A 21,182-nucleotide genomic window follows, 5' to 3' on the forward strand; every position below is an offset into this window, starting at 1 on the left:
TCTAGTACCACTCCATGTCCTGTATTAGTAACGGTTATAGTTGCATCTGTTTCAACTTGTCACTCTCTAATGCTCGGCCTACCCCATGCATTAGATCTAGCTTTGAGGTCGGAATTCAGTGTTTAGAAAATAATTTTTTGTTTACTAAGGAAATATTGGATACATCCATTTGTTTAGAAAATAGTTTCCTGTTTACCAAGGAACTATTGGATAGCACTTATTTTGTATGTATTTAAGTTTTAATTGAGAAAACATTTTTCTGGTCTGAGACATGGAGATTTACTGATATCTGATTATTAGAATGATAATATTCTATATTCAAATATATTTCATTTCTGAAAATGAAAGCATTTTTCTTATTTACTAAACATACGGTGCTAGTCAAACTTTCATTTATAAAAAAACATATATTTTTATGTTAAACCTCAGAGATATTGCTTGCTCAGCATTAGATGAGATTAAAAGCCTTTGCTAGGCTTGTGCTCTGACTGGTAATCTCTTCTAGTGCTTACAAACGAGGGCTTACATTCCATAATTGTATATGAAGCCATTTTGCTTATACCTGCTCTTTTTTGTTTTTAATACCTGCTCTATTGATAAGGCTTTTTTTCCGGTGTTACTTATGGCTTATGAGTTTCCTAAGTAAAATTTGTGTGGCTTTAAATATTGACTATTTTTATTTATGTATTTATTTTAATTTTTTGGTACAATTTTTAAAGGTTACTTTCCATTTAGTTATTACAAAATATTGGCTACATTCCCCATGTTGTACAATATACCCTCGAGCCTATCTTAAACCCAGTAGTTTGAACCTCCCACACCCCCAACCCTATATTGCCTCTCCCCTCCCCTCCCCACTGGTAACCACTAGTTTGTTCTCTGTATCTATGAGTCTGCCTCTTTTTTGTTATATTCACTAGTTTATTGTATTCTTTTAGATTCCACATATACGTGATATCATACAGTATTCATCTTTCTCTGTCTGACTCATTTCACTTCATAATATCCTCCATTCATGTTGCTGCAAATGGCAAAAAAATATTGACTGTTTTTGCTTGTGTTATTTTTTCCTCCACAGACTGGTTGAGATAGCAGAATCTCGTTTTCCCAGATATTTTAACACTGAAGAAAAATTACTTTTGACAAGCAGTAAAGTTCATCTTTATCGGGAACTCAGCTGTGATGAAGTTCTACAAAGGTATGCTGTCTTAGATTTTGGTATTTTAGTAATACTTTGAAGATTTATTTTTTGTTTTTCATGTTTTCAGCTTCTGAGTTAAAAAAAGTCCCTACAAATTAGGATTATGAGAAATAATTATTTCAGTGTTCTTTATTTACTACTATTGGTTGAAGTATTTCTTTAAAAATGAAAAATATTTTAAATGAATAAAATGTTTTAGATTTAACTAATTAAGTGGTATATTATCTACTGTTCCATTAACAAATTACCCCAAAGTTTAGCAGCTTAAAACAGTAAACATCTGTTATCTCACATAGTTTTTGAGGGTTAGGTATCTGGGAATGGCTTAGCTGAGTATTTCTGGCTCAGGGTTGCTCAAGAGCTTGCAGTTAAGCTGTTGGCCAGGGTTGTAGTCATCTCAAGGGTCACTTGAGGCTGGAGAATCTTGGAGAATTCCAGGGTCATTCATGTAGTTGCTGGAAGGCCTCCCTTCCTTCCTGGAGAGGCCTCTAGTTCTCACTATGTGGGTCTCTCCATAGGGCTGCTTACAACATGTTGTTGACTGAAAAAAAAAAAAAAAGCACACAACCTAAAAGTTGAGAATTATGTTTTATTCAGCAGACATACTGAGGACTTAAGCCTAGGAGGCAGCCTCTCAGATAGCTCTGAGGGACTGCTCCAAAGAGGTAAGGGAGAAGCCAGGATATAGGAGTTTTTGCAACAAAAACAAGGTAGTTGAAACATCAAAAAATTACTGTTAATTAAAGAAAAAACAAACATCTTGAGTTAATGAATTCAGCACTTTTGTATGTATGGGAAATGCAAGAGTCTGGGCTCATTGAAATCATTCCTTTGATATGCACCTTAACTGTCTAGGGACAGTATCTTGCTTTTCTCTATCCTGAATTCCCTCAGGGTACACAGTCAGGGCAGCTGCAGTGGCTGATGGCTTGATGGCCTCAACATCCTTTGTTTACTGATGTGGCAGGCGACATTTTTGGTCCACAATGGTATCTTGCCTCCGACGGAGCCAGTGCTCTGAGAGAGAGTGGGCAAGTAAGAAAGAGCCCAAGATGGATGCTGTAGTCTTTCACAACCTACTCTCAGAAACGGTGTACTGTCATTTTGTCATATGCTATTGGTCCACAGGACAACCCTGGTACAATGTGGGAGGGGACTCCACAAGGATGTGAATAGCAGGAGGTGGGAGTAAATGGGGACCATTTTGGAGCCTGGCTACGGCAAGCAGTTTTGCTCTAAACTGGAGCTTTAGCAGTATCGTAAGAAAACCAAGGGGACTTCCCTGGTGGTGCAGTGGTTGAGAATCTGCCTGCCAGTACAGGGGACACGGGTTCAAGCCCTGGTCTGGGAAGATCCCACATGCCGCAGAGCAACTGGGCCCGTGAGCCACAACTACTGAGCCTGCGTGTCTGGAGCCTGTGCTCCGCAACAAGAGAGGCCGTGACAGTGAGAGGCCCGCACACCTCGATGAAGAGTGGCCCCCGCTCGCCGCAACTAGAGAAAGCCCTCGCACAGAAACGAAGACCCAACACAGCCAAAATTAATTAATTAATTAATTTTTTTAAAAGTGGATAAGCAGTAATATCTACATTTGAGCTGATACAAATTGTCAGAAGAGAAATAAATATCGACACATTTCACATTTGAGGTTGATTAGATAAATGTTTGATTAAAAAGAAAAGGAAACCAAGGAATGAAGCTAAATGAAAACATTTTGTCCTATTTCCAAAAGAGTGCAATATATATAGAAGAGCTGAAAATAATGTATGTTTATTGAATATCTGCAATAATTACTGCAACTTAGGGAAGAATAATTTGTTGTTTTAAAGGTAGTTAACTTTTCCATGCCCTATTTTTAAAAATTAAACCTTAAATTTATCCACTATTTTATAAATTCTGCTTTTACAGGATTGAATCCTTGGAAGAAGAAATTATTTCAAAAGGAGTTAAACTTGTGATTATCGACTCTGTTGCTTCTGTGGTAAGAAAGGAGTTTGATACACAACTTCAGGGCAACATGAGAGAAAGGAACAAGTTCTTGGCAAGAGAAGCAGCCTCTTTGAAGTATTTGGCTGAGGAATTTTCAATCCCAGTAAGTTTTTTTTTTTCTCTTTTTTTCCTCTTTCTTTCTTTTGTTCCTTTCTTTTATATTTTCACTAACTTATAACATCAAATAATATAATTACAAGGAACTTAAAACATGACTTTTTAATGGTAGCACAGTCTAATTGCTATAGCAAATACCACCATCCTCTAAAATTTGTTCATCTCTTGAGATTATTTCGTCCTTTTCACAATTTGAGCCTAAGAAGATTTAAATATTGTTTTCCAAAGTTCCTATAGTCAGTACTTTTCTTCTCTCTCATTGTTTAGTCTTTGTGCATGTTTTTATATTACTTTTATCACACTGAGATAAGTAATGAGTATTAAAACTCTATGAAATTGCCTGTGTCTGTTTCTATACAGCTTTTTATTTTATGGCATAAGTTGTCAGTTTTATAAGTATTTAAGGTTTAGATATTGTTATTGTGTTCAGTGCTGTTTTGTACACCATAGGATTTGGTTTGCTTCAAAAGCCAGAGGTTGATTTTTTAGGGTGTTTGGAGTGATAGTAATGAAAGCGTAAGTAAGGAAAGCTTGAAAAATTACTCTTGGCATGACTTTCAGTAGTGGGAATTGTGATCAGGAAATCTGAAGATGAGGTGTATTGCAAGGGTTTGTGGTGGGTAAGCTATGAGTACTAAGTTATATTCCCGTTAGCAGTGTGTGGGAGAGTGCAACTTGCTCTGAAGTCTCACCAACATTTAGCATTGTCAGGCTTTTCGATTTTAGCCATGCATCATCTCAACAGAAGATAGGAAAATTCCTTAAACTGAGATAAAATTTAGTGATGATTTTATAATTTTTAGATTTGTTTGGAAAATTAAAAGCTTGGATCTTTGTAACATAGAGAATATGTACTGTTAGTGGAAACTACCACGTAGCCTTTGAGATTTATAAACCTAAGCAAGAAGTCGAGGGAGAAAATGTGGCATTCAAAAAATTCTACATGTTTTAATGGCTTTTAAATTCATATTTTGGATTATATGGTATAATTCCCGGTGAATCAAGTGCTGTAAAGCTTATCTTGGATGATGCTTATTTTTTAAATTTTATTATAGTTGCTTAAAAGGACAAATTCAAATCCGTATTTTCCCTGGTCAAGGAGAATAAGGGAATTTAAAAATATTTTATAGAGTTACTTGATTGAGTGGAAAAGTTAAGTATATATGTTTATTTTATTCATATTGTTGTCTGACTTAATCTTGTGTAAAATATGAAAATTCACTTTTTAAAAGTTATGTTTGTTTTTATTTATTTAAAATATTTATTTATTTATTTGGTTGCGCCGGGTCTTAGTTGTGGCAGGCAGGCTCCTTAGTTGTGACATGCGAACTCTTAGTTGCGGCACGCATGTGGGATCTAGTTCCCTGACATGGGCCTCCTGCATTGGGAGCGTGGAGTCTTATGCACTGGGCCACCAGGGAAGTCCCTGTTTGCTTTTAAATTGTAATTGTAGGCTAATGTGTTTCAGTTTTTTCTGAGGTGATTATTTATTTTCCTGAGTGAGAAAAGGGCTCTGCTTTGCTTTGTTTTTAATAGAGCCCTCTGAAAGAATAGGTACTTATTATCCTCATATCCTTCTGTCTTTGCCTTTGTTTTTCTGTTCAGAGGTAAATGCAGAATATAACATGTACTTAGGTAACACAGTATGGTATTGGTTTTTCTGACAAATCAGTATTGGTTTTAGAAGGCTTTTGAAAAATAATTCCTTTAGGAAATCACAGAATTTTCCTAGCCTAATTACCTCACTTAAATGGAAATTCATAAACTTTTAAGCTTTTATGCTATACTTTGAATAGGTGGTTTCATATGGAAGTAAATGCCTTAAAAGGTGTGTTGTTTTCTGGTTCATTATACCTTTCAAATTAGCAAACCTTATGCTTCCTGGTACTTAAACGTGCCAACAAACATTCCTGCCCCAAGAAGTGTTTGCTGTTCTTCCTCAGCCTGGAATATCCCTCTGCTATATCCATTATCCATATTGTCTCCTGTTATTAGTGAGGGCTTCCCTGACCATATAAGTATTAACCACACTCCCTGCCTCTCCAAGTCTCTTATTATGCTTTATGTTCCTCCATCATAGTTTTCACCCTCTAGCATTATATATTTATGTTTATTGTTTGTGTGTCCCCACCACCCCATAGTACGGTTAAAGGGATTCTGTCTACTTTGTTCATGGCTTTATTCTCAATGCCAGGAATAGTGCCTAACACACAGTAGGCACTCAGTAAGTGTTTTTGAATGTATGAATTTAGATACTGCTTTTCTTCTTAGACTTGATTTAATCTTATGTATGTTTATACTGAACTTAAATTTTATTGTTTGCTTTTATCTCTACTTTGATCCTATCTTTAATATTGTCTACTATTTATAATAGTAATAAAATATAACTTTAGATGGCAGAATCTTATCATATGGGAGCTGGACTCAGTTCACACTGGTGTCTTATAGGAAGAAAAAGAATTCTTAAGATTCTTAAACTTGGAAAAGGCTTTAGAGATCTAGATAGTATCACAGAACCAGGAATTAGAAGAGATTTATCTCAGTTTAGTAAAACTGTGGTAAGTGAATGTCTGATGGCCTCTGAAGATTGGGTAGAAAGCCAAGCATTCCAGCCTGTCCTTTGGCTGTGGATCTGAGATGGTGGATAGGGCCAAGATGCCTGACATTTTGATACACTCTAGATATCTTCATTCAAATGAGAGTAAAGAGTAAAACCAACTTGGCTGTGGGTTGAGTACTTCATTGAATTTAAATATTTCTCTACAGTGAACTTTCAGTGCTTTTAAAATGTGGGAAAAAAGCTTAAAATATAATTTGTATTTAATTTCGATTGTCACATTGTGTATATATTTGTGTATGGTATGTACAGTTGTCCCTCAGTATCTGCAGAGGCTTGTTTCCAGGACCCCTGCAGATACCAAAATCTGCAGATGTTCAAGTCCCTTATATAAAATGGTTGTCCTCCTTATCTGTGGGTTTTGTGTCCAGGGTTTTGCATCAAAAATTCTCCAAGTAAACACAGCATTGTAAAGCAACTATACTCCAATAAAAATTAATAAAAAATAAAAAAATAAAATGTATCATAGATGAGAAAAAAAAATTCTCCAAGTGAGAATTTTTGATCCATGGTTGGTTGAATCCACAGATATGGAACCCATGGATATGGAAGATGATTATATGTGTGTTTGTATGCAAGCATGCCTGCATGTGTGGAGATTTCAACATCCTTTCTGAGTAATTGATAGAATTAATGGGCAGAAAGTCAGAAGACTTGGATAACATAATCAGTCAACTTGATCTAATCGGTATTTACAAAACATTCCATTCAAATGCCTGCAGAATATGTATTCCTTTCTGGTACACATGAGATATTCACCAATATAGACCATATTTGGGGACATACAATAAATCTCAACATATTTAAAAGATTGAAATCATACAAAGTGTGTTTTTTGACCCCAAGGGAATTAAACTAGAAATTGATAACAGAAACATGTCTGGAAAATCCACAGATATTTGGAAATTAAACAAAAACACTTCTAAATAACCCATGAGTCAGAGAATAAATCACAAGAGAACTTAGAAAATATTTTGACGTAAATAAAAATGAAAATACAACATATCAAAATTTGTGGATTGCAGCTAAAATCAGTGCTTAGAGGGAAGTTTATTTAATTAAATGCTTATACTGGAAAAGAAGAAAGTTTTCAAATCAGTGATCTAAGCTTGTAAAAAATACAAGAAGGAGAACAAATTAAACCCAAAATAAGCAGAAGGAAGGAAATGATCAAGATAAAAGCATGAATCCATGAAATTAAAAATAGGAAACAATAGAGAAAAGAATCAATGAAATAGAAAGCTAGCTCTTTGAAAAGATTAATAAAATTGATAAAACTGTCACCAGACTGACCAAGAGAAAAACAAATTAACAGTATCAAGAATGAAAGAGGGGATATCACTGAAGGTCCTATAAATATTAAATGAATAATAAGGGAATGTTATGAGCAACTTCATTTCAGTAAGTTTGATAACTTAGATGAAATGGACAGATTCTTTGAAATACACGAACTATCAAAGCTTACTGAGGAAGAAAGAGATAACCCGTATAGTCCTATATCTGTTAAAGGAGTTGAATTTATAATTAAAAATCTCACAAAGAAAATGCTAGGTCCAAAGTCTTTACTGGTAAAATCTATCAAACATTTAAGGGAGAAATAATATCAATTCTATACAAATCTTCCAGAAAATTTATAAGAAAACTGCAGAGTGATGTTCCTCATAAACATAAATACACAAATCCTTAAAATATATTAACAAATTAAATTCAGCAATAAATAAAAAGGATAACTACATCATGACCAAGTACAACTTATTTCAGGAGTGCTTCATTGATTTTGAATGCAACATTAAAATATAAAATTTACTACAGCAGCACATTAAAAAAAAGGATCATCTCAGTAGATGTAGGAAGGAAAAACAGTTGACAAAATTCATTAGCTATTCATGATGAAAACTCTGAGCAAACCAGGAGTAGAAGGGAACTTTCTCAACCTGATAAAGGGCATCTGCTAAAAACCTACAGCTAACATCATACTTAATGGTGAATATTGAATTCTTTCTTCCTAAGATTGGGAATAAGGCAAAGATGGCCCATTTTTGCCATTTCTAATCAACAGTGTATTGTAGACTCTAGCCAGTGTGATATGGCAAGAAAAGGAATTTAAGTATACCTGTATTTAGATTAGAAAAGAAGAAATAAGACTATCTTTGTTCATAGACAATATGATATGTTTGGTAGAAAATCCCAAAGATTTTACCCAAAAAACTACTAGATTTAACAAATGATTTTAGCAAGATTACAGGATACAAGAATCGATATATAGAAATTAATTGTTTCTCTATATGCTAGTGGTGAACAATTAGAAACTGAAATTGAAAACTTGTACCATTAATAAGAATACCAAAACCATGAAATCTTGGTGATAAATGAAACAAAATATATATCAGATTTTTATACTGAAAACTATAAAGCATTGATGAGAGAACTCAAGGTAGACCTAAATAAATGAAAACATACCATGCTCACGGACTGAAGACTCACCAGTGTCAAGATGTTAATCCTCTCCAAATTGCTCTATGTATTCAATGCACAATCCCAATCGAAATCCCAGTAGGCTTTTGGGTAGAAATCAACAATCTGACTGTGAAATTTATGTAGAAAAGCAAAAGATAGAGAACAGTTAGAATAATTTATAAAAAGGAAAGTATAGTTAGAAGACTCACACTCCCTGATTTTAAGACCTACTAGAAAGCCACAGTAATTAAGACAGTGTTGTATTAGTGATAGGATTGACACCAGGTCAATGGAACAGAATAGAGAGTGCAGAAATAAATCCATAGATTTACAGTCAGTTAATTTTGAACAAAGATGCTAAGGTAATTCAGTGGAAAAGGGATAGTTTGTCAACAGATTGTGCTAGAACCATTGGATATCCATATGTAAAAAACAAACAAATCTTGACTTGTACTATTATAGAAACCCAACTCAAAATGGTTTACACACTGTAACATAAAACCTAAAACTATAAAACTTCTGGAAAAAAAACATGGGAGAAAATATTTGTGGCCTTGGGCCAGGCAAAGATTTCTTAAATGACATTAAAAATATGCACCAGAGGGCTTCCCTGGTGGCACAGTGGTTGAGAGTCCACCTGCCGTTGCAGGGGACATGGGTTCATGCCCCGGTCCGGGAAGATCCCACATGCCGCGGAGCGGCTGGGCCCATGAGCCATGGCCGCTGAGCCTGCACGTCCAGAGCCTGTGCTCCGCAACGGGAGAGAGCACAACAGTGAGAGGCCCGTGTACGGAAAAAAAAAAAAAAAGGAAAGTGCACCAGGGACATCCCTGGTGGCACAGTGGTTAAGAATCCACCTGCCGATGCAGGGGACACGGGTTCGAGCCCTGTTCCGGGAAGATCCCACATGCCGTGGAGCAACTAAGCCCGTGCACCACAACTACTGAGCCTGCACTCCAGAGCCTGTGAACCACAACTACTGAGCCCATGTGCCACAACTACTGAATCCCACACGCCTAGAGCCCGCCGTGCTCTGTAACAAGAGAAGCCACCACAATGAGAAGTCCGCGCCACAATGAAGAGTAGCCCCTGCTCGCCACAACCAGAGAAAGCCCACACACAGCAATGAAGGCCCAATGCGGCCAAAAATAAATTTATTAAAAAAAAACATAGGGCCTCCCTGGTGGCGCAGTGGTTGAGAGTCCGCCTGCCGATGCAGGGGATACGGGTTCGTGCCCCGGTCTGGGAGGATCCCATATGCCGCGGAGCGGCTGGGCCCGTGAGCCATGGCCGCTGGGCCTGCGCATCCGGAGCCTGTGCTCCGCAACGGGAGAGGCCACAACAGTGAGAGGCCCGCATACCACACACCAAAAATAAAAAAAAAAAAAAATAAAAAAATAAAAAAAAAATAAAAAAAAAAACATAAAAAATGAACATTTCTATTCTTTGAAGATACTTAAGAAGATGAAAAAACAAGCCACAGACTGGGAGATAATATTTGTGCAACTCATATGTTAAAGGACTGGTAACTAGAAATATAAAGGGCTATGAAAACTCAGTAACAATCTAATTTTTAAAATGGGCAAAAGATTTGGATAAACACTTCAGCAAATAAGATATACAGGTGGCAAATAATTGCTCAAAATTATTAGTCTTTCGGGAAATGCAAAGTAAAATGACAATGAAATACTACTATACCCCTATTAGAATGGTTCAAAAAACAAAAGAAAAACCCTGACAATACCAAATGCTGACAAGGATACATGGATACGGAGCAGCTCGAATTCTCCTACATGCTGACAGAAATGCTAAATGGTATTGCCACCTTGGAAAACATTTTGACAGTTTCTTGTAAAGTTAAACATCTACTTTAACTATATGACTGAGCAGTCTTTCTCCTAGGTATTTTTTTTACCCTAATAAATGATATATATATAATGCAAAAATCTGAAAATGTTTTTAGTAGTGTAATTCATAATCACCAAACACCAGAAACAACCCAAACAGATGTGGGTTAGAATTCAGACTCCTCCATTTACTACCTGTATAACTATAGCTTAATTACTTTTCTGTTTTTCAGTTTCCTAATGTGTAAAGTGAGAGTAATAATGCCCAACTTTATTTTTATTTTTAAAATAAATTTATTTATTTATTTTATTTTTGGCTGTGTTGGGTCTATGTTGCTGCACATGGGCTTTCTCTAGTTGCGACAAATGGGGGCTACTCTTTGTTGCAGTGCGTGGGCTTCTCATTGTGGTGGCTTCTCTTGTTGCGGAGCACAGGCTCTAAGCACGTGGGCTTCAGTAGTTGTGGCGCTCAAGCTCAGTAGTTGTGGCACACAGGCTTAGTTGCTCCACGGCATGTGGGACCTTCCCGGACCAGGGATCAAACCTGTGTCCCCTGCATTGGCAGGCGGATTCTTAACCACTGTGCTACCAGGGAAGTCCAGTAAAGCCCAACTTTAAAACAGTGGGATAGTGCCCATTTTTCAGTAGATTCTTGGAAAAGAGGATAGTGCTTAAAAAAAAAAGTATTTCCCTTATAGTAGTAATTGGTTGTTCTTTTATACAGCTTAACAAATAAAAAAAGCTGTAAGGAATCCTTATATCTAATATTAACACCTTCCTTTTATAAATCAGAGAATCTTTTTGTCTTACTTCCTTCTAGAAACAGTAATACTTTGTTTCCCACTTGTTTGCCCCAGGACTTTCAGATGCCAGTGAGCCCATACTCATTTTGCTCTTCTGTGAAGAGCCAGATAGTAATATTTTAGGCTTTGTGGGCCCTAATGTCTCTGTGGTAACTACTCAACTCAGCCATGGTAGCATAAAAGTAGCCATAAACAATTTGTAAACGAATGGGTATGGTTATAGTTCAATAAAATCTTGTTTACAAAACCAGATGGAGGGCCATGGGCCACAATTTGCCATCCCCTGATCTGGACCCTTCTCTTTTCTCCCTAGCCTTGGACCCAGGGCTGGTGCTACCATTATATTAAGGAATTTGAAAGAAGGGTACGAGAGCAGTCTGCTCATAAAGCAGTGTTTTCTCAAGCTAGTTTAAGGCATTGGCCCCTTTTAAATGCAAGTGATATACTCTTAACCCCCATTTCTGACTTCAGATTTATTATAATATCACAGAAATATATAGAATTATAAAACTAGCTAATAACTCTTCAAATTAAATCATACTTATGAAACCATAAAAGCGGGTTGTATTGAATAAACAATACTATTCAAAGTAATTATTCTAATGTTATAGATGATCATTTGCTAAATTAAATTATTACTTGCAATATAAATAACTTATAGCATAGCTTCTTTTGAATTATATGTGTACGTGTGTGTGTGTGTGTGTGTGTGTGTGTATTTACTGTAGTTCATGTGATGACTCAACTTTGAACTACTACACAACCTTCTGGTTGGGAAGGGTAACGTCATTTGGCCCTTACCTGGGCATGAATGCATTTACGTTTGAATTCTGCCATTACTTTTGTCTCTGACAATTAAAGTTGTACCACTTGACATCACTTGATTGAAAATACACATTAATATCTGCTGGCAGTTTTTAATTATAAAATGCCTATACTAATATTTTGAGGCTATCATTGAAATGGAAATATAAAATTTAAAAATTCTCAGAGACAATTTACAAAACTTTGAATATGTTCACCGACTACAGTTTGAGAAACACAGTTGTACTAGTCTTGTAGAAGTTTTTTCCTCTACTTTGTGGGGGAAGTTTAAGGGACACTCTGCTATTGGGATGTAGGATGAAAAACCTTTGTCTTTTTTTTTTTTTTTTTTTTTTTTTTGCGGTACGCGGGCTTCTCACTGCCGTGGCCTCTCCCGTTGCAGAGCACAGGCTCCGGACGCGCAGGCTCAGCGGCCACGGCTCACGGGCCCAGCCGCTCCGCACGCGGGATCTTCCCAGACCGGGGCACGAACCCGTGTCCCCTGCATCAGCAGGCGGACTCTCAACCACTGCGCCACCAGGGAAGCCCTGTCTTTTTTTTTTTAATTGAAGTATAGTTAATTGACAATGTTTTGTTTGTTTCAAGTGTACAGCAAAGTGATTCAGTTATACATATACATATATGTATATATTCTTTTTCAGATTCTTTTCCATTATAGAAGACCCTTGTCTTTTTAAAGTGTGTCCATGCTAGTATTAGAAAAAACAGTAGGCTCTAAAACTATAATTAATGAAAATAACATAGGAGAAGAATTTAAATATTACCTGTATAAAATGAATTGTGGTTATGGTAATATATGTTGCTTGTTATCATTGATTTCTAAATATCATACAAAAGTTATTATACATATTGTTAATTATGTATTAGGTTAAAATAATGAGATTTTTTTTTTGCCAAAAAAGACCTTAAAGATCATTTAGATTAGCCCCTTCATTTTATAGATGAGAATGAGGCCGAGAGGTGATCTTACTTGTTCTCCTATTTTTAACATAGGAGAGGGCAGATGAATGGGTAGAATGTAAGATCTCTTGGGTGCCAGTTCTGAGATTTTTTCCTACAGTAGGATTCTCTTTCTTTCTGAGACCTACAGAATGATGGTGGTGCTTCTTTGAAAATGCTTCCAATGTATCTTGAACAGGCCCGTACAAATATCAAAAAAATGCACAAAATGCCAAGATCTAAATTTTTACTGTTTCAGAGAATTTTCAACAAGTAACTTCAGTTGTTGGTATATGAGTAACACTGAAGTTTCCTGTCTCTTTCCCCTCTATCTTCTTTTACCTTCATTTCTTGATATTGTGCAGATGTTTTCTGCTGTAAGGGAACTAGTACCAGTTACCAATATTTAGAAAACTGCTATATCAAGAAAAATTTGAATATACTATTTAAACATTCTAAGAAGGAAAAGTCTTATTTTCAATGAACGTTGTTAAAATCCAAATTATTTTACTGAGGTGTGGTTTTGACAGGTTTTTCTCTTGTTGCCATCTGTGTTCTTGATTTTCTCTTGTTTCTATCTGTGTTCTTGATTGTATGTTCTTTGAGAAAATGCATTGCTCTAATTTATTGCATAATGTGATTTCTTTTGAAATATTAATGCTCATAAAATATTTAAAGCTGTTTAGAAAAATTAATTAAAATGTATATTCCCTATTATCATATTTTAAGGACATAAGGGTTTAAAATCTTTGGCAAGTGGAAACTGTTTTTGTTTTGAGTGAGGCAAATATTACAAGGTTAAACTTTTTATTATTATTTGACAAAAGCATAAAAATATTTTTTTCTCAGTTTAATGGTAAATTTCATATGGGCCAGAATTTCTTTTCTTTTACTTTTAGCTCTCCCATCATGCAAAGTGGGTTTAACTTATAGGATTATGACTTATCTTAGATACTAATAAATATTGAAAATTAAAAAAAATAGGAAGCTAGGCCAATGCATTTAAAATAATTAAAGTTTTTTAAATTACAAAATTGGAATAGAATGTTTATGACTTGTGAGATCGAAGAAAAAGGTATGTATGAACCCAATTTTGACATTTATTCTCTTCATAAATGTAAAAATTCAGGATTTGCATTTCTGTGAAAGCCTAATGAAGTTTCTCTAATTGTGAAATAGAAATCCTACACTCTAGATATATGTAATTAAGCCATCAAAACTCTAGAGTTACATTTTATTGTTGTGTGATGTTACTGTATGATTTTTCAGAAATCATATAATTTTTTGTTTACTTTGATTACTTTCATATTAATTACTGAAAGCAAACACTGTGGGAATTCTGTGAGGTAAGAAACGTCTTTTATATATATATATTTTTTTCATAAGTGCCTTGTGTTTGCTGACTCACATTTGAAGTCAGATTATCCTTAAAGATACCTTATATTCATTCAGGTGGCTGCAACTCATAGATTAGACTAAACCTTTATTTTATTTCATTAGTTAGTGAGAATAATTCTAGAAAAATTATATCTTTCCTTTGTGTAGCTCTTTATAAAACTTTGTTTTTATTGGTTTTTTAAAAAAATAAATTTATTTATTTTTGATTGTGTTGGGTCTTTGTTGCTGTGCGCAGGCTTTCTCTAGTTGTGACGAGTGGGGGCTACTCTTCCTTGCGGTGCACAGGCTTCTCATTGCAGTGGCTTCTCTTGTTGGGGAGCACAGGCTCTAGGCGCATGGGCTTCAGTAGTTGTGATATGTGGGCTCAGTAGTTGTGGCTTGTGGGCTCTAGAGCACAGGCTTCAGTAGTTGTGGCTCACGGGCTTAGTTGCTCCGTGGCATGTGGGAGCTTCCCGGCCCAGGGCTTGAACCCATGTCTCCTGCATTGGCAGGCAGATTCTTAACCACTGCACCACCAGGAAAGCCCTCTTATTTGTTTTGATTCTCTTAATGTTGATTCAGTCTCTGCTGGGAAGTGTCTTATTAAAAGTAAAACATTAAATCAAATGATAGCTCTTTAATCCCTAATACTATTTTGATTGTTATAGGAGAGAAAAATAAACATATGTGGGTAGAAGGAGAACAACTGTTCTCGTTCTTACCATTAACAATTTGAAAACCTAAACTTCTTTTAAAAGTTGATCATAAATGTTTGGGTTTTGAAGTCCCTTTTAAGATCAAGGACCTTATTTAGTATCCCAGAGTTTGTATTGTTTTACTGGCAAAAGTACGTAGTTGTTGAAATTGGTCTAGTTTATTTAAATCATCTTGAAATACTTGAAAGCCTGTAAATTATAAATAGCTGCACCTTATCGAGTACTTACTTTGTTCCAGTATTGTAGTGAGTACATTTCAAACATTTTTCATTTAATATGTTAAATAACTTTATGAGGTAGGTTATATTATTCCTGTTTTATAGTTGAAGAAATTCAGGTTTGTAAGGGTTAAATAACTGTCCCAGAACCACATGGCTAGGTAAGTGGAAAGGGTAGGATTTGAACTCAGATATGTCTGATTCCAATGCACATGTTTTTATTTCCAGTGGAACTTTGCTTCCTAATGCAGTTATCAAAATTATTTTGCTCCCTTACTTCTTATTGTAATACTAAAAGCTGTTCAGTACTCAGAATTCTTTCTTCCAAGCCTTTTTCAATGGGAAGTCTCACACTTTGCTTAATGCTTTGACTGTTGTTTGGAAGTGTAATGGTAGAAGTGCTTCTCTGTTAGTCGTATTGGTATTTCAAGTAAAAGAAATATTTGAATACTTGCAGCTTTGATTGCTTTTCCACTGCATATAAATTGTACATGTATGTTGAGTATAATTAATGCCTTTTATCTGCTAGTGAATGTGCTAAAGACTTGTTGGGTTTCTATATTTTCCAGCTGGAATTGGCCAGTCATAGCTTAAATCCTGTGGTAAGTATGCCCTCTTAGGAAAATAATTCCTAAACACTTGTACTTTGGACCTCTCTTAGGGAACATCTGAAGTACAGACAGCCTCCTAAGATTTTGCTTTGAGGTTTAATGAAGACTTAATATGTGCTGTGACCGGACAGGAGATGTTTCAGTTTCATGGCATTTCCAGATGTGTCCCGTAAAATTGGGTGTTCATGAATTTAATTAAAAGTTCCTAGGAACTTACAACTTAAGGTAGTTTTTATAAGCATCATGACTCAAAGGATCTTTAGTGTATATATTTGAGGGAGGGACAGTTTTGACTTGAACTGGAATAAAGTGATGCTTATAGTTATGATAACAAAAGTGCAGTATTTTAAAGCAATACTGAAAATGTTATAATGTGAAAAGTTTTTTTTTAATGCTCCTAGTTTAAAGTTACTGCAGTTGGTTTCATTTCTTATTGTAATGGATCTCTCTTTTGTTTTTCTTTGTGATCTTTAGCTTAGTTTACTGGGTTGTCCAATGACATGAGATTGGCCTGCTCTACAGCCTTAGAAATGACAGTTCTCTGTTCAACAGTAGACCTCTCCTTTCACTTTTCTCTTCCCATCTTTGGGAATCATGCTTTGAAGAAGTAAACATTTTATAGAAATAGGAAGATGCAGTAGAAAGTACCCCAGAATTTCAAGTCAGAAGATATGAGTTTAAGTACCAAATGTATTTCAACTGTGTGATTATGGACCAGTCAATTCTCCTTCCTCAGCCTCAATATCCTTATCTGTAGAAAGGGCATAAAAGTTCTTGCCTCGGGCTTCCCTGGTGGCGCAGTGGTTGAGAGTCCGCCTGCCGATGCAGGGGAGACGGGTTCGTGCCCCGGTCTGGGAAGATCCCACATGCTGCAGAGCGGCTGGGCCTGTGAGCCATGGCCGCTGAGCCTGCGCGTCTGGAGCCTGTGCTCCGTAAGGGGAGAGGCCACAACAGTGAGAGGCCCGCCTACCGCAAAAAAAAAAAAAAAAAGTTCTTGCCTCATAAGCCTTAATTTTATTATTACTAATAATAGTAATATTATTACTAATACTGTAGTAGATGAATAATAGTAAACACATATTGCTGAATTACTAACTTATAGAGATTTTTACAGTTAACAAAGCACTCATATATAATAATTTTATAGGAAGATCTATCTATCTATCTATGAAAGGACTGTAAATTCTGAAGCACTATGTGAGTATTAGTTGATATTTTCGTAACCAACTGAAGTGGCTGTTTTCAGCTTTAGTTATTAGAATGATAAATCAGAGTTGTTTAAATTTAGGTGACATTTCTGTTTAGCTAAAATAAAAGTTTTGGAATGTTTTCTGACTAGTGTTAAGATTTATTTTTAAATTAAATTGCAATAACATCTGATTTCTATATTACTCTTCTCATTGTTTAAAGAAATAGAGACTCGCTGAAAATCATGAGCGGTCAGGAGTACTTGGGGGCTAGTGTCATCTCTAGGAACTACAGTAGTGTTACTGTTCCACTAAGAGTAAGTTTATCATTTATTGCTAAATCAGTGCGATTATTTAAAAATAAATATCTAGCACTTTATGTTTACAAAGTACCCTGCAGTTGTTAATTAGCCTGCATCAATGTTTATCTCTATAAAAGTCTGAGCTAGTGCCTGTATTGGTCAGCTTTGTACAGGATTTCCAAACACCATTGTGATGACTCAGTCTAACTCTGGGGTCAGTTGATATTTGTCTGTATACTGCAGGGCATTGTCAAAGCTTATTCCATTGTTCAGTCACACCATCATTTTCCCAGAGAAATTATTCTGAAAAAAAAAACTGCAGAAAAAAATTATAAAACCTTTTCTGTGCGTTTGTTTCAGAACCTCACGGTTTCTAGGACCTAGAAGTTCTTTCTAAAGTATAACCTAAATATTTCCCTTCAGAAGTTAGATAGCTAATAGTTTTAAGGTAACTCCCAATTAAGGCATTTTGTAATGAAATAGTCTTTGCCTTCAAGACTCTTATATTCTACTAAGTGGATGTAAGACACATATTTAAGAAAATGTCAGTGTGGTATGAGGTAGTAGATAATGAGTACTAACCAAGTGGTTGTGGCATGTACTGTTAGTTGCCTACCCAGTACTCATTTTCATCCTCGCATTGTTAATGGACCCTGAGTATGTTTTGGTGGCCGTGTGTCCACCTTAGCTAAGTTCATGGCAATCATGTTCCCTGAATTCCCAGGTTCTTTGCAGCTAAAGATGATCATGTGACCCAGTTCTGGCCAATCATATCTGTTTTAGTTCTCTATTGCTGCTTAATAAATTATTCCAAAATGTAGTGACTTAAAACAACAAATATCATTTATTATTTCTCCTGTGGGTCAAGAATTCATATAAAACCAGTGGTGACCACTTGTCTCTCTTCCACGATTTCTAAGGCTGCAGCTAGAAGACTCAAAGACTGGGGGCTGGGATTGTATTGATGTGAAAAGACTCCTTCCTGTTGTTTGGAAGTTAATGCTTGTGTTTGCTTGCAAGCCCAGCTGGAACATTCACACGTGGTCTCATCATGGTTTCTGGGTTCTAAGAGTTTCCTGAGAGAGAGAGCCCCCCAGATGGAAGCTGTATTATTTTTATGATGGTGCCTCAAAAGTCACATATTATCACTTCTGCTGTACTCTGTTGGTCAAAACTATCACAAGTCCCCCTTTCAGATTCAAAGGGAGAGAATATGACCTCTCAGTTGGAGAAGTACCTATCACATTGTAAAAAGAACACGTGGGCTGGGATAAATATGATGGTGTGGCCACCTTTGGAAAATACAGTTTGCCACCACATTTAAGTGAAGACTTATTAGTAGGGAAGGGGAAGCTTCTAAGGAAGGTTTAACTTTCCAGATAAAAGGGAAGTGATATTTCTGGCATGGTCCTTTGTTGCTTGTCCCTTCTTCCTGTCTTGAAGGAGCAGCAATCATCTGTGCTCATGATGTGATAAACCAATACACTAAGGATGTTGACATCATTGGATGTCTGCTTTCAGACATTTTCTTATATGAGACAAATAAATACCTATTCACTTAAAGTGCTGTAGGGAGGTTTTCAGTTTTTTAATAGCCAGTCATAATCCCGAGATCTTAGTGGTTGTCAGTATTGAGTGTGCATAGAAATCACCTGGAGGGCTTGTTAGGGCTGACTTATAAGGGAGAGATGGAACTTGGGCTAGACAGGTAAAATTTGGACAGTTAGGATTAGGGAAGCAATTCAAGTATTACAAATGGAATGAGCAAATACATAAAAGCAAAAACAGTGTAAATTTTCTTTTAAACTTCCGTTAAGTTAATCAGCTTACTTGGAGCAGCAGTTTTTACTGAGGGTGGGAAATTAGGTTAAAGGGGAAGTAATAACTAGATTAAGGAGGCCCTTGGAGGCCAGAGAGACATTTCTTTTTCATTTTGTAGGTAGTTAGATGCCCAGAACTTATTAGTCAAAGGCTTGTACTCTTTGACCAACATTTGCTCATACCCCCACCCCAGCCCCTCTTAATCACCATTCTACTCTCTGTTTCTCTGAGTTTGACTTTTTTTTTTTTAAAGATTCCACATATAAGTGAGGTCATATGGTATTTATCTTTCTGTATCTGCCTTTTTCACTTAGCATAATGTCCTCCAGATTAATCCATGTTATTGCATATGACAGAATTTCCCTCTTTCTTATGACTGAATAATATTCATTCATTGGTTGACACTTAGGTTGTTTCTATACCTTGGCTATTGTGAAAAATAATACCCTTAAAATTTTTATCTTTCACTAGATTTGTGTAGTGCCAGAATTATGTAGTGACTTGAATTAGGTACCAATTAGAATTCAAGTTGAATAGCATTGACCCACATCTGAAGATAGCTTTGTATAATAATTTATATTGTATATCATAGTCTGATTTTGAATTAATAGTTCTCCCTTTATAACGTTAGTGCCGAATACAAGATAGAATCCTTTATAAAATAGTGAGCCCAACCTGTAAAATGATCACATTCCTTTAGTATTAGTAGTTTTAAAAAGAAGTCTCATCTGTTAGTATATTATGCCTGAGATGTTTGCCAAGTTTTTCTTAGGAGCAACTGTTGTGCAAGCTTTGAGCCCATATAGTTGACTCCAGCCTTTGCTTTCTGTTTACTAGCAAAGAGTGTTTTTTCTAGAGAATATTACATTTCCTGAGTCTAGAAGTTCTGTGAGGTAGAGCAGCATTGAGGGTCAGATCACACAGCCCACATTTTTGGTATTGCTTTCAGAGACCTCTGACGCAGTTTTTGTGACCCTGATTTTTGTTTAACTAAATAGTAGTTGTTTGGCATTTGTGACAAATCTTGTGGCTAAGTCTTTTTTAGACAGTTTTCTCCACAAATTGTTGCTCTGTGTTATTAAAGGGAAGTGTTTTTTTTTTAAACAGTTTTATTGAGTTATAATTTACATACCATATAATTCACCCTAGGAGGAAGCCTTGCTTCCATGGAAAGATTGATAGATTTGAGACCAAAGCTCACATTTATCTATCCATTCATTTATTCATTTATATATCCTACATTATGAATTTATTTCCTACATTACTGCTAGGCTACTATATATCCTATTGCCATTATTATTCTTATTATGCTATAATCTTATGCATTCTGTAGTAATAAACTTCTTTGTCATTTTAGATTGATAAGTATTTTGAAATTATTTTTATAGTTATACTGTAATATGAATTCTAATAGATGAAAGAGCTTTGAAAGCCATCCTACAAAAGGCAGTAAAGATTTTGAAGATGTCCCAGTCTAATGAGATTTCTAACAGCTGGAAAAGTTGATGCACTGGATTCAGAACCAAAAGATAACATTGATGGGATGAGGGAGGAAAATATTTATTTATATTGGATGTTGTTTATAGCCTACTAGGCATCTGTTCCTCTTTCTTCCTTCCTAACGGACCCATGATTTTTTCAGGATTCCTCTACTTTCATGTAACCAATAAGCATCAGGAAAGCTGATTTCACCTCAGTTCAGGGGTGGGCCTGGTTGGTCCAAAGGTTACTTTGCCACTTGGTGGTTCAGGGATGAGCACATGACCTAATCCTTGCAAATAGGATGCAAGGAAAGTTTTTTAAGCTTTGGGGCTGTTCTTCCTTGCTCTTATGAGAGATCCATGGGAGCCACTCTGTATCTTCTGTGGAACATGACCAAGGAAACATGTAGCCCTGATTAATGTTATCATCCATACTGTGCCCAAGAAGGTTGAGCCAACCTTAAGATGAAGCTGACATTTTGGATGGTATCTCAGAGAGATAGATAAGCTATGGGTTCTTTTTTTTTTAAATATTTATTTGGTTGTGTTGGGTCTTAGTTGTAGCAGGTGGGCTCCTTAGTTGCAGCTCGTGTGGCATGTGAACTCTCAGTTGTGGCATGCATGTGGGATCTAGTTCCCTGACCAGGGATTGAACCCGGGCCCCCTGCATTGGG

General features: G+C 36.0%; 1 protein-coding gene across 6 annotated transcripts in view; it reads left to right on the plus strand.

Annotated features, from left to right (window-relative positions):
* Positions 1–21,182, plus strand: part of RAD51B (RAD51 paralog B) — a 670,662-nt gene that overhangs the window by 51,764 nt on the left and 597,716 nt on the right. For all 6 annotated transcript variants that reach the window (XM_081228971.1, XM_081228967.1, XM_081228970.1 and 3 more), the window contains exons 6-7: positions 1,079–1,198; positions 3,110–3,293. In XM_081228971.1, coding sequence (XP_081085097.1) covers positions 1,079–1,198; positions 3,110–3,293 — 304 coding nt within the window. The remainder of the gene's footprint in view (positions 1–1,078; positions 1,199–3,109; positions 3,294–21,182) is intronic.

This window comes from Mesoplodon bidens (genome assembly GCF_964165515.1).
Source record: "Mesoplodon bidens genome assembly, chromosome: 3".
In the NCBI taxonomy this organism is placed as follows: Eukaryota; Metazoa; Chordata; class Mammalia; order Artiodactyla; family Ziphiidae; genus Mesoplodon; species Mesoplodon bidens.